The sequence below is a fragment of the Crocodylus siamensis genome, chromosome 3 (genome assembly GCF_052110815.1).
Source record: "Crocodylus siamensis isolate JL-2025a chromosome 3, ASM5211081v1, whole genome shotgun sequence".
In the NCBI taxonomy this organism is placed as follows: Eukaryota; Metazoa; Chordata; order Crocodylia; family Crocodylidae; genus Crocodylus; species Crocodylus siamensis.
Genome location: NC_143397.1, coordinates 4,314,747 through 4,328,318, shown reverse-complemented (window position 1 = coordinate 4,328,318; position 13,572 = coordinate 4,314,747). Strand labels below are relative to the sequence as shown.

General features: G+C 53.1%; 1 protein-coding gene across 2 annotated transcripts in view; it reads right to left on the bottom strand.

The window, feature by feature from the left end:
- Positions 1-152: 152 nt before the first annotated feature.
- Positions 153-13,572, bottom strand: part of LOC149867944 (aquaporin-7-like) — a 33,923-nt gene continuing 20,503 nt past the window's right edge. For both annotated transcript variants that reach the window (XM_090037613.1, XM_090037614.1), the window contains exons 3-7: positions 10,683-10,809; positions 7,113-7,250; positions 5,763-5,881; positions 2,680-2,897; positions 153-1,994 (exon numbers count right to left, since the gene is read on the bottom strand). In XM_090037613.1, coding sequence (XP_089893739.1) covers positions 1,835-1,994; positions 2,680-2,897; positions 5,763-5,881; positions 7,113-7,250; positions 10,683-10,809 — 762 coding nt within the window. In that variant the 3' untranslated portion in view covers positions 153-1,834. The remainder of the gene's footprint in view (positions 1,995-2,679; positions 2,898-5,762; positions 5,882-7,112; positions 7,251-10,682; positions 10,810-13,572) is intronic.

The following is a 13,572-nucleotide window of genomic DNA, read 5'->3' as shown; positions in this document are numbered from 1 at the left end:
GTTCCTCTGAGAGACGGAGCTCAAAACTTCCCACCAAGGATGAATGGGCTATCATGATTTTTAAGCTGATCCAATCTCAAGCTGTTTGAGGCCTCCACTTCAGTGCAGACCATCCTGCAGGACCATTTAAATTGCAGCAACAGCATCCTTAAAGCTGCCCTGTATATGGCAGCACTGTTCAAAATATCAGCTGCCTTTAGGTCCTACTGCTCCCAGAGTAGCGTCTACACCAGGGCACATGAAAGGTCCTGGGAAGATCACCTCACAGCTGTGATAAAAGAATCCCCTCCAGCAAAAACCAGCTCTTTCTGAGCGCTTTCAGCTTCAGACTTTCTACCTTGTGAGGGTCTTGCTAAGCAGGTTTGGCGTTGAGGCCACGTGAGACCTGTGCGCAGTGTACAAGCATCAACCAAAAGGCACAAGGGCTGGTGGAGCAGCCCAGACACGTTTCTGCTTTATTAGTTCCACAGATAAGTCATGCTGTTACAAACTTAAGGTCAGCTGAAAACAGGGGGAAGAGGCAGAGTCCCGAAAAACAGTCCATTGATTCAGCCTGAGGTGAACAGCCTGGCTTTTGTGAGAGGGGATTTGCAGTCTATGGTTGCCATCCTTGGAGCAGGACATCTGGACCCATCGTAACACCACTGCTCATCTATGTTGTCCAGCTCCAGAAACCCAGTCGTGTGCTGAAGTCCTGCGGCAGCCCTGGAGCACTTGGGGATCAAGCACGGGAGATGGGTAGAAAGAGTCACCTTCACGCGTCGGCCTGGGAAGAGGAAGATTCGGCATGCTTGTTTTTGAGGACGCTGGAGGGTGTCAGAGGGCCAGTAATGAGGCCGAATGCCTGTTCCTCTGCCCTGTAGAAGCAGCCCGTCCAGGCTCAGGATTCGTTCCTAAGTCTCCTGGGGTTTCCCCGAGTGGTGTGGGGGGAGCTTGTTTTCTGTTTCAGCATTAAAAGATCCTGTTTAAAGCTGTAGCTCCACAGCTGAATGCTTTCAGTTGCAGAAAGCAAACATCCTGGTCCACAAGTGTCCACCAAAACAGAACAAGGGATCGGAAGGTCTCTGGCCAGGAGACTGCCCAGCACTTATGGTTCAGCACTGTGGACACAGAAGTCAGGAAAGGAGAGGCTCCACTGAAAGCTGCCAAAGCCTTACTGAGAACAGGCTACTCCCCCCTCCATCCTGCCAAACCAGATGCTTGATAGCCTCGTTATAAGTGGGAGGTTACCCACTAAAGGCAGAGCCGTACTAAATCAACGGGGCTGACCCCCATCCCCCTCCCAGGGATTCAGGCCTTGCTGTATTACCAAGCAACATTCACAATCAAAACACCTTTGTTCAAGGTGCTGTCACCCCATGGGGAAGCACTGACCTTGCCTTGAATAGAGCACATGGTGAGCTTAATCCACACCTCCCTATTGCATCTCACATCTGGGATGCGACAGAATTACGTGCCTGGAATCATTTAAGCTGTGCAGGGTTTTTCACCAGTGCGATGGAGTTATATGTATTATTTCCCTAGAGAAAAAAGTAGTTAATAAACTTTAAATCCCATTGAATAACTTATTTAGGGCAGAGCCACATTTGGCCCTCTTGAGAATAATGTGATCCATTAGAAATCCCAGCTAGTCTGATCAAGTTGCAAAGATTTATTCAAACCTAGCCTCCATCCTCACACCTTCCAGAAGTGGGGGATGAATAAATTAAAAGGTGCATTTATTGCCAGCGGGTGTCTCAAGAGCCAGTCAGTGACAATCAGCGTAAGTGCATGCGTGCAACACGCCTTGTCTAGAGCTTTTCTTTCAGGCTTAGTTCTGAGGAACAGCTGGACGTCACATCCGAGCACTCTCCAAAGTGTACTTCTCTTTCTCGTTTCCGCTGTCGGTGGCCGGCTGATTATGAAGATCAATGAAGAGTTTGTGGACTAAAACGCCAAACAGACTTCCCAACGTCGGAGCTACGATCGGGACCCACCACCAGTTATTTCCAGCCCTAAAAGAAAAACACAGAAGAGAGATTTCAGATGAATCAAACGGGGACAGAACATATGCCCTGCTGTCCTATCCTGTGGAGGTACTAGCCCAGACTGAGTTGTGTCTGTCCATGTCCTTCACTGATGTGTACAGTGAAATTCTCTTGTAGCAGAGCCTTTTTTCCCCTAGAATACACTGCTTTTACAGTGTCAGGTATCCAGGTAGTAGCTGTATTCATCTGGAGGCAAAAAGGAATCAGAGCTCATGGCAGAGGTGATATCTTTTATTAAACCAACCAGATTTGGGGGGGAAAAAATTCTTTAATTGCAAGCTTTCTGACTCCTTATGAAGTGGCATTTTGCACTCCTGTGTGAGGATTTCAAAGGGGACGTTCAAAGATTTTGTGCGAGGAGACTCCTTCTGAATCAATGGGAGGTTTGCTATGGACTGTGAGAAGCTTTGGGTCAAACTCCAGATGAAGCAAGGCTCATCGCACCCAATCGGGTAGGGAAGCTTTACTGTCCACCTCCTACAAATAGTGCCACACAGACCAAAGTTAAATGATTTGCCCTGGGTTATCCAGAAAACTTGTTTCAAGGTCAGACATGGCACCCAGATGGGTTCCCAGTCCTGTGCCTTCACCAAACCGGAGGGAGGGTCAGAGAAACCTCTGTGATCTGCCCAGCATGAAATGGACCCCTTACCTGAAGACCTCCAGCCCCCAGCCGGCTATCGCAGTGAAGATCCTGGGAGGGAGGTCTCTTGAGGGGTTGATGGCATATCCTGTGTTGATTCCCATTGACATGCCGATCACAAAGACCAGGAGCCCCGTGACCACTGCCTGGGTTCCCTTTAAGGCTGGATTATTCTTCTCATCATGGATGATCAGTATGCCCAAAAGCAGCACTGCAGTGCCAATAAACTAGAGGCAAAGGAAGAAACAGGTCGGTTGAGAAAGCAGCACCTTAGAGAGGGATAGAAACTGGTCACTGCATAAAAGGAAGAGATCCCAGAGGTGGTTTGAAAAGATGGATTATCCACAAATGTGAAACCTTTTTCCTCCGGGGCCATCATTCGATGTCTGGCCAGATGCCGTGGAGCCCGTGTGGAATAGGCAGCCGAGTTCCTAGTGAAAGCATCCATCACGCTAACCAGCAACATGAATATGGACACGCAGACACCGAGTGAAACTATCCTTCATCTCGCCTTTCCACTAGCCCTAGGCACTGAGGATACATGTGCATCACAGAAGCCAAAGGTCAGTCTGGCCTTTGAGCCAAGAAGCCCCCATCTCTGCTTCGTGTCCTCATCGACATGAGAAGTGAGGTGGAGAGGATGACGTGGGTCCCCCAAGCCACCGCTCCTGAGCAGGCCAGGAGTCTAGGTCCCGCGTGTGGTGCCAGGATGCCCTGGGCTGTCCTCACTGCCTCGTTTCTGGGGTCCTCATGCACAGAGCAGGACAGGGTGAGCAGGACTGACCTGCCCAGCAGCAGTACTGAGGTCTCTAACACTGCAGGGCAGGTAAGCCTGTTTGTACCAGGCTCAGGCAGAGCCCTGAAAACCTGCAGCAATGAAGCAGCCAGCCGTGCTCAATGTAAAGGTGTCGGGACACAAATGCCAGCCGCTCTTGCGGCTGCTGCCAGGTGCTCTGCCCACAAGGAAAAATGAATCTCCCTGCTCTGATAGAGCACGGCCATCATTTTTAGCCCTGTGGTGTCACAGGCATCATGGGACTTGAGCCGAGACAACTGCACGTGTCCCTCTGCTTTGTGGAATTCATTCGGCACCTGGATTTTTGCAGCTGTTCCACCCAAAAAAGTTAATAAAAGTGATGGCTTTGTGGCTGCTGGGAGCTCACACCGCCATTCAGCTTGGGATCGATTGAGCTTAGAATCGGTCCCGTGCTTTGCATTTATACTCTGGTATGGCAGAGTCCCCATGCAGCAGTCATGCTGTGCATTGCCCTGAAGATAAGCCAGATCTAAGGCCATGTGGGGACGCTACTGTCATCACTACATGGCCGTTCAGGGCAGAGCTGGATCTTTCTGCTCCAGGAGGACCCTGAGATTTCAACTGAAAGAGACTCTCCAATCACTGGTTGCAGCACAGGGGCTCTGACATTGTATCAGGACAGCTCAGCTGTATGTCAGCAAAGAAGCCCTGGTCTGTCACTGGGATTAAATGATGATGATGATGTTGATGAATGCAATGTTCTTTCTCCAGTAGCCCTCCACTGATGAGCTGGAGCTGGGGATGACTTGCATTTGAATCCCAGCTAGCAGATATGATCATAACAGACAATGTTGTGCATCATCCTGATGTACAAGATGGACTTTTATCTCACCCTTTGCTTTGTCTGATCTGGCCATGGTCTTGTCTGCCATGAGTAAATACTAGGGTTGGGTATTTGACCAGTCAAATAAAGTTAGGTCAAAAATTGTAAAAGATTGCTAACAGGTCCAAATAATACACAGAAAAAGCACAAGTTTTCCATTAAGAAATGTGTCCCAAAAAAACCTGATAAAAATCATATTTCTGTCAAGAAAACTCCAAAAAATATATATATTTCTTTTGTAAAACTGCTAAAATCTTTGACCAATCAAAAATATGAAGTCAACTGACAATATTTGACTGAACAATTGACTGCCTTGCCAACATACACTTAAATCACAGCCAAGCAGTTCAAAATTGCCTGTTCTGCAATCATCTTAACATCACCACACCAGAGCATCAAGCCAGGAAAGCTGTCCGAGAAAGTTTGAAGGTTGCCAGGCCCCTGGTAGGAGAGGAACTTTTTGGGGTGCTGTGGAGAGGCTCAGAAAGAAAAGATTATAATTGCAAAGCACGGGAGGCAACCAGACAGTGATCAATGCAAAGCTGAATAGCAGAGAAACTCCCTTAATAGTGCAATGAGCCACACAGAGGACCAGCCTGGGTACATGAGGCACTAGCAATGCGTAGGGAGCGGGAATGGACTGGGCCTGTACTGGTGAGTGCACAAGACTTGGTCCCTGCTAAGCTGGGTTGTCCCCCAGGTGAAAGAAGGGGCAGGTTCCACCCCAAAACAACAGACCACACAGGACCAGATGGTGTATTTCTGGGCTGGGGCATGCTTGGGTAGGTCGTGGTCCAGCACATGGCCACCACGATGCTGCCGTGCCCCCGGGTGCAGCGTCTCATTGCCAGCTTTCTGATCCTTTCCCTCCATGGGAGGGTCCTGGGGGTCAAATGGTCCAAACCCCGTGCCCCTGTGTCATTCCTAAGCCATCCTCAGAGAAGTCAATCCAGGTGTCCCCCACCCCGGTGTGATCAGCCCCTTCCCCAGTTGCTCTATCAGTGGCCTGTTTGAAGCTGCCTGGAGACCTTGTCATGATGCACCAAGATGGGAAATCAGCAGGGGTTCCCCAATGCCCCCCAAGAAACTGAGGCAAGTGCACCTCTCAGAGCCACGTGCCATGCAGAGCCGGCGTCTTGCGGGAACAAGGACAAGCCGGTTCCCAGCAAAGCCCTGCTCTGGGGCTCTCACTGCTAACTCCCCATCTTCACACATCCACCCGCCCCCAGCTCCTGCGCTCTCCATTTCCAGGGATCCACCTCTCAATCATACCACATTGCTGTGCCCGCTCGCCTTTGCCTGCAGCCCATCCCATTGCGACCCAACCTCCTTCTTGGCACTCAGCTCGTCCGCATAGGGGCTCGTTACAGCTCCTGGCTCTGCGTCATCCATGTGGCACCCTCTCAACACCACGCGTCCCCATCCTCCACCCTAGTCACCCCAGGGACTAACCTCGTTGAAGAAAGCCCCCGTCAGGGACATATACGGGGCTGGGTAGGTGGCGAAGAACCCGGCTGTGGCATTGGGTCCCATCACGGTGAAGTTGCCTCCAGTGTAGAGGTAAAGTGCATCTAGGAGAAAGGGAGACCAGGGTAATGCATGCGGGGACCAGGCTGAGCCAGAGAGACCGGGCAGGGCCCTCAGTGCAGACACCACAATTGCAGCAAGAGAGGAGAGGAGCGGGAGGACGTGGCCTTGCCATCACACCCTTCCCAGGCACAGAGTTCATCGACCGCTCGTCTCCAGGAGACTTTGGCCTGGAGACATGACAGCAGCCGCCTGAGCTAGATGTGACCTCCCTCTGCAGCTGCACAGCCTTGGGGGCCCCCAGAAAGAAGAAAGACTCCTTCCCTGTCCCCCATTTGAGACATGCCAGAGCCAGCAGCCAGATGGTCTCGCTCCTGGTAGCAGCAGGCAGCAAAACAAACCCCACCTTGTCCTGATCCTCCGAGGTGTCCCCCTTCCTCCCAGCTCCAGCTGCAGTCGAGTTTTAAAATACCACGTCTCATTGAGCCACCTGCTATACCCATTCTGCATCCTTCCCCCTCCAGCTCTTGCCGTGGGAGCCCCAGCCTCAACGACCTCAGGGAGGGCTGGCTGCAGCATGACACACAGCAGATGATTGACTTTGGGTTGTGAGAATACCTTCCTGGGGCCCACCTTCCTTCACAAAGCCCTAGCAGGCCAGAAAGACACGCGTCCTCCCCAAAACCCAGCCAGGGTGAGGGCAGTGGAGACATTCAGCATCGTGGGACCAAGAGGCCGATGCCTGGGAGCATCGGTTCTCCAAGGGTGGTGGCATTTGCTCCCCAAAAGAGAGCTCGAGTCTCTTGGGCTAAGCCCAGGGCCAGTGTCTTTTCATACGGGACCCAGAAGGTAGGTGCAAAGGCACAGCATATCTTTTCTGCCTGACACTGTGCACGTGCACTAAGCCAGGTGAAAGCACTCCTGTCCTAGTGTGCATCTAATCATGGGCTAAGGACCAGCAGAAGGGAGATCTCGGGCAGCTTGGCCCTGCAGGGCAGAGAGGCAGGAGCTGAGCAAGTAGCTCCTTCACGTGGGATCAGCAGCGCGCCCTGAAACGTGTCACTCAAGCCATTTGCCCAGCTCCAGCATGGGTTTAAACCCTCCTGGACTCAGCATCCAAGTGCTATTCTGAGCTGGCCGGGAGACAGCATGGAAGATGCACTAGCCCTGCCTTTGCTGGCCCGCATAGCAGCCCCATGCTTGCCAGCGCGCCTGTCCGGCAATCAAACTAACGCACGGTCAGCCAGGACCATAGCTGGGGAAAAGCCACCCTACCGTAATACAAGCCGAAGATGGTGGCTGCTGCCACGAAGGACCCCAGGAACTGGCCCACCACGTAGGCCGGAAGCTTCTTCCAGGGCAGCTTCCCCAGGAGACAGTAGGTGAAGGTAATGGAGGCATTCAGGTGAGCTCCTGCGGAAAGAAAGCATTGCATCTGCTTTACTGCACCTGTCCCAGAGCAACGATTGCACCGTTGCTGGCCGTCCCCGAGGCTGGTGCTGGGGAATACCAGGCACCAGCAACATCCACCCAGGAGGAGTCATCCCTTGGGCATCCACCCATGGGTCTTGCTTCTCTCCAGGCACCTCTGCCTGGTGCAGTCACATTGCCCCTGCAGGAAGTGAATGCAAAACACCTCCCACACCGGTGCGTGGCTACACCGTGGAGCAGCCCCAGCCCAGCGGCTCCCGGCGGTATAGCTCAGTGCTCCGCCCCAACCCTCGGGCAGTGGACTCCCATGCATGCACACAGGTCTCCCGTGCAGGAAAAGGAGGCTGGTGACTTGCGGGGATGTGGTTCCCGGTTGTCCTACACCTTGTAGAGCAACTCAGAACAGCAGTGTTTGCAAGCACTACAACCTCCCCGAAGTCCAAGGACACTGCAAGGCTCAGCACCTCCAGAATCAGGCCTGGAGGGGGTGCCAGGACTACATGTTCGTGGTGGAGAAATGAGGCCTATAAGGGAGGGTGGGAATGAATTGCAGCTGGGAAATTACCCCCGCAGCACTCCGTGGCTTAGCTGTGGGATCTCACCTGCTCTGGGTGACTAATGCATTATCATTCCTGCTGTTAATTAACTTCTCTCCTGGCTTCACCCAGAGATCCTGAGCAGGGCAGGAGAGCACCAGAGTGAGCTGGTATCAGCCTTCTGGTTGCTCCATTTTCTAAAGACACAAGAGTCATTTTTCCCCTGGGACACACTATCCCTAGTGCCCTGCTCTGAGGAGCTGTTTTGCTGCTGAAAGGAAGGACAGTCTTGCTCCTCTGGTGCTGAGCTGGGCCTCGGGAGATCTGGGTTCACCCCTGATCTCTGCCACACAATTCTCTTGTGACCTTAAGCACATCATTTATTCTCTCTGGGCCCCAGTTCTCCCATCTGTAAAATAGGAGTGCTACTTCTTCCTAGTGAGCTTAGCAAGCTCTGCAGGCAGGGGCTGCCTCTTGTCTTAAGCTCAGTGCCCAGGAAAAGGTGGCTCAGATCTCAGTGGGAAACTCTGGTGCATGAGTACCCTGGAGGGTGGCTCCAAGGAGGATGGAGTTGGGCTGTTTTTGGTGGTGGTTGATAACAGAATAAGAAGCAATGGGCTCAAGTTGCAGCAAGGAAAGTTGAGGTTAGATAGTAGGAAAAACTTTCTCATGAGGAGGGTAGTAAAGCACTGGGACAGGTTATGCAGAGAAGTTGTGAACTCTCCGTCCTTGGAGGTGTTGAAGACCCGGGTAGACAAAGCCTTGGCTGGGATGATGTAGTTGGGGCTGGTCCTGTTTGGAGCAGGGGGTTGCACTAGATGTGACTTCCTGAGGTCCCTTCCACCCTCATTTTCTATGGGTTTATGATTCTACCCAACTGATGGTTCACAGGCAATGGTACGCCCACGAGACCCTCCAACATCGTGCATAGCTGCAGGAGTTTTTGCCTCACACAGGTGCATGTTTCTTTAGGTGGACAGGGAGAGTAAGCAGGATGTTGCCAGCAGCCCATTGCTTGCTCAGTGTCATTGCCCGTGGGCTGGTGAGGCCGGGGGACCAGTGCTGGGGAAGTTACTTTTATCCCGGCCAAGGAGTCAAAGATGGGCAGTCGTGATGCCTGGCCTCAGATACTAGCAGGCCTTATCCACCTTGGTCCATGGGCGAACCAAGCCCGGGATGAATTCGGATAACTTTGCTCTCACCCTCCAGTCTTAATGGCCATCCCCTTTTCTACACCAGGACCAGGGGGCTGGAAGGGGCCTGCTGACCATCGAGTCCAGGCTCCTGCATTCCCAAGCAACTATGTACTCAACCTGTCTTCAAACCTCCCAGCCCCTTGCACACCACTAACACCGAGGTACCTCTGGAAATGAACCAAGGCACGGCTTCACTTATCGGCACTGTCTTACAACAGGGAAGAAGCAGGGGGGATGAGGCACTGGCAGGACGCTGCCTGGCGATCCGAATGGGACCGGAGAGCAGCAAGCGAGTTCTCCCCTGCCAGCTCCTGTAGGCTGGGACACACTAGCCCTAGTCCACCTGTACAGCATCTTCCTAGGAGTCTCCTCTCTGCTCATCGCAGAGGTGAAGCCAACCCGCGATCTGAAGCTGGCTCTGAGTGTGACCATCAGTATGAGCCCCGTCCCTGCCTGAGCTGAAATGACACCTCCTCTCACGTCCTGTAGCTGAAGGTCAATCCCTTTGCTAACAAACGTGGTGTAGGTCATCCCCTTCACCCAGCCTCCTTCCCCCCAAGCAGATCTATCACCTCCAGATGGACAGTGAGGCAGCAAGCAGGCTGCTCATGCCAAGGTGCTCTTCCTTTTCTCCTACATCCCCTGCTATGCCCTGCCCCTAGAAATCCTACGTTTCATCCTGCAATGTGAGGAGCAAGGGTTGGGTTCAGCTCCCTGCCAGCATAGGCCCCAGCCTCTTCTGCCAGGACAGACAAGCGCAGCGATTACAGAAGATAAGAGGCACGGAGAGATCCAGTGCTGTTGCCCTGAAACGATATCCCTAGTGTGCACGTATGCGCATGTGTACGTGCCCGTGTGTGTGTGTGTGTTCATGCCTGTGCGTGTGTGTGTGCATGTCTATAGAGAGGTGTGTGTCTGTGTGTGCATGGGCATGTCTGCAGATGTGTGTGTCTGTGTGTGCGTGTGTGTGTGTGTTTGAATCTAGGATCAAACTCATAAGCTGCTCAGTGCCATTGGCACCAGAATTTCTTATAGAGCAAGAGACTGAGTTCCCACTGGGCAAGATCCAGGCTACACAAGGTTTATTTCAAGGACACTGGAGTCCAAAGTGCTCCTATCTCCCTCGTTGCCCTCTCATTTCCCTGCAGGGAGTCCTGGCAGGGAAACCAGTGCATCCAGGAATAGTGAAAGGCGGGTTTTGAGTCACCCCGTGCAGGGCCTACGCAGGGGAGGGGAACCCTGACGCTCTGAGTTTCTTCCCAAGCTGCTCCACTGGGATCGGGGTGGCACGTGCCTCCTATCGCATCCATGGGAGGGATGGGCAGGTCCGTCTCTGGACCTGAGCGGTGGATCTAGGGGACCCGAGGGGCCACGTGCTCTGAAGGGGAAGCCGGGGAACGGTGGCTCCCTACTGCGCTCCCTCCCGCAATCCTCCCACCTCCGCAGCCTCAGCACCCAGATGTGTGTCCAAGGCCCCTCCTCCCTGTGCTGCACCAGCGCTGCTAGGACAGCAAAGCCTTCCCACCAGGGTCGCAGCGTCCAGGGGAAGGGTCCTCACCGTGTCACTAAAACACAACTTGTTCAGCAGCACCAGCCCACAGGCCACCTCCCTTGAGGACATACCCAGCACCCAGCTCCAGGAAGATGCCCCTCCGTGCCCTCCATCCAGCGTGCTCACTCACCTGAGACCCCGCCAGCTGCATGGATGCCCAAAGTGACGCCCAGTCCGAATGACAGGTTGATGCTCAGGTATTCCCCAAACTTTCCTCCTCCTAGATTCACCTGGGCAACGGACCCTAAGCCAAGGAGCTAATGCAAAGACAGAAGAAGAAGGCTGCACCATTGCATGAGTCCTCCCGGGGCGGCCTTGCCTAGATCCTAGTCAAGGCTAAACGCGACGACACGAGGAGGGCAGCCGCTCGGAGATGAAGGATGGGGTTCCCCGCAAACCCTCGCTTCAGGGGACCCGCTGTGCAAACACGCATGTGCCCCCTACAGCAGTGATTTGCACCCAGCTCTGTGGGGTGCTGTGCACCGTTGGCACTCTCAGGTGTGCAAGCACTTCCACATGATTCACAAGAGACTCCAGCCAGGACCTGCTGGGGTCTTTCTGCACTCTTGGCCACAGGAGAATTGCTCTGTTCAGTCAAGAAATGGGTGAAAAGCTCAGAGCTGGCATGTTCGGGGTGGCTTGAGTCTAGCAAGAGGACCCCTGAGCCTAGAAACATTCATAACCACTGATTTAGAGCTCCCATCGCTGCCTTGCAATTTGGGACTGGGGCATGGAAATGCAGATCCAGGTTGCTGTCAATGATGTGGGACAAGCTACAGCCCCAATGGCCAGACCTAGCCCTAAAATACAGGCACGCTGAGAGATTCACTCCAGGAGCTAAGAGGAAAAGGAGCCGAGGCATCACATAACTAGAGCTGGGAGAGGGTTTGGGGGAAAGGTTTAGAATAATTGGAAAACCAATTATTTGCCCAGTTCTAGGCATTGTTCCTACCACACTATACAGAGCTATTTGCAATTAGTTCTGCAGCTCCCAGTGAAAGCAGCTGCTTATTCTTGGTGTACTGTGAGCTCTCCCCAGAGACTCCCACATCTGGTGTGAATTTGGGTTATTCGATGTGCCGCTCCAAGGCTGCCTGCGGGGAGAACCGGCACTAGGCTACAGCAGGCCGGAAAGCAGGTCCCCAAAGCTTTGTAAGACACCCCCGTGCTTCGTTGGGCATTTCCCTCCCTGCCTAATTCTTTATACAGATACTCTGTCCTTTCTGAAAATATCCCGGGGTGCGGAAACTCTTCAAAGCTGGGCCAGACTGGTGACTGTGGAGAAGTCAAACCCTGGTCACCTCACCTGACATGGTTTTTGAACAAATAAAACTTTTCCAATTCGTTTTGGACACAATAGTTTTGTCTCCCAAATTGTTCACATTGAGCTGTAAGGGTTGGGAAGAATGCGTTTCAAACAACAACCCAACCCCCACCCCCCCAAACCAACCCCCCCTCCCAAAAAAAGACTTATTTTTCCAAGAAAACTAAAAAAAAATCTATATTTTTTACTCTTTCAGTTCAGCCAGCAAAGAGGAAAACCAATTATTTGCCCAGTTCTAGGCATTGTTCCTACCACACTATACAGAGGGAAAGGGAACGTCTCACAATACCGAATCCCGGCCATCGCGGGCATTCGAGAGAGCCCCCGGCACCACGAGCGTCCCAGGACTCAGCAGATCACCAGTGGAAAGTGGTGTGCCAGGGGATGGGTAGGGTCATCCTGTGCTAGCTAACGCTGTCACCCTTTGCCTGTCCTGTTGTGCTGCCCTGCATCTCCCAGCCTGCCTTTAATGACAATTTTGCCGACTTGCTTTCAGACATCACCAGGATCCATCCTTCCACCCAGCCGCTGGACCGGCCTCGCACCCCCGCACCTGTGCACACGCGCTGATGACCTGCTGCATGCAGCGGTGATCTGCACTGTGTGAAGGCCATTTCCCAGCTGGTCTTAGGTCTCTGGACTCTAGAAATCCCTTGTGAAGCTCCTTTCCTGCTCAGGCCAGGTATTTTATTGCCCTGAGCTGCATCACCAAGGACTCCCCGCAGCATCGACAGAGCAAAGCCGTTGCAGGGCGTGAGCACGGGCTGAGGAAGTGCATTGCTATAGTGGGGAAGCCCCAGGGCAGACTAGAGATAAGCCACTTTCTAGGAACAGCGAAATAAAGCCAAAACACAGGTATTCCCGCTGGTCTCTGACCCCTGTGTGGGATCGTGTTGGTTCCTGCGCCCGCTGTCTCAGCGAGGCGTTTGGACACCGGCAGCATTTCCAAGCCAGGACCTTATGTGTCGTTTCAGAGACAAGACACGGGGCAGGACGTGGACCATGCTATTATGTGTCTGGGTTTTGACACGGCACATCCACAGGACTATCTGTAGGTAGATGGTGCTTTCTATCATCTCAGAAAGCGGTGCCAGGCTGGACCGTACGCTTGGAGCAACTGCACTGAGCCGGGTCAGGTGCAAATTCAAACCCCAGCTCCGCGTAAAGCAAAGCACGGTGCTTGCCTAAGACTAAGGGAGCTCCTCTCTTTCAGGCTCTGAGCCAGTCTACTTAATCCATGGGAGGCTTCCCATGAACTTCAGCGAGCTTTGGACTATGCCGGTAGTCACGAGAAGGATGGAAGACATGTCCTTCGTCACTGATGGACGCTGCAATTAGTCCTGCAGCTCCCAGTGAAAGCAGCTGCTTATTCTTGGTGTACTGTGAGCTCTCCCCAGAGACTCCCACGTCTGGTGTGAATTTGGGTTATTCGATGTATCGCAAAGTCCTCCACGGACCTGCCGCTCCAAGGCTGCCCGCGGGGAGAACCAGCACTAGGCTACAGCAGGCCGGAAAGCAGGTCCCCAAAGCTTTGTTGGGCATTTCCCTCCCTGCCTAATTCTTTATACAGATACTCTGTCCTTTCTGCCAAACCTGCTGCTGGTTCACCTGGCAAATCCCTTAACACAGCACACCAGACACGACAACTGTGATACGATAATGGACACCCCGCGATATCCCTGCCGGTCAATGATGT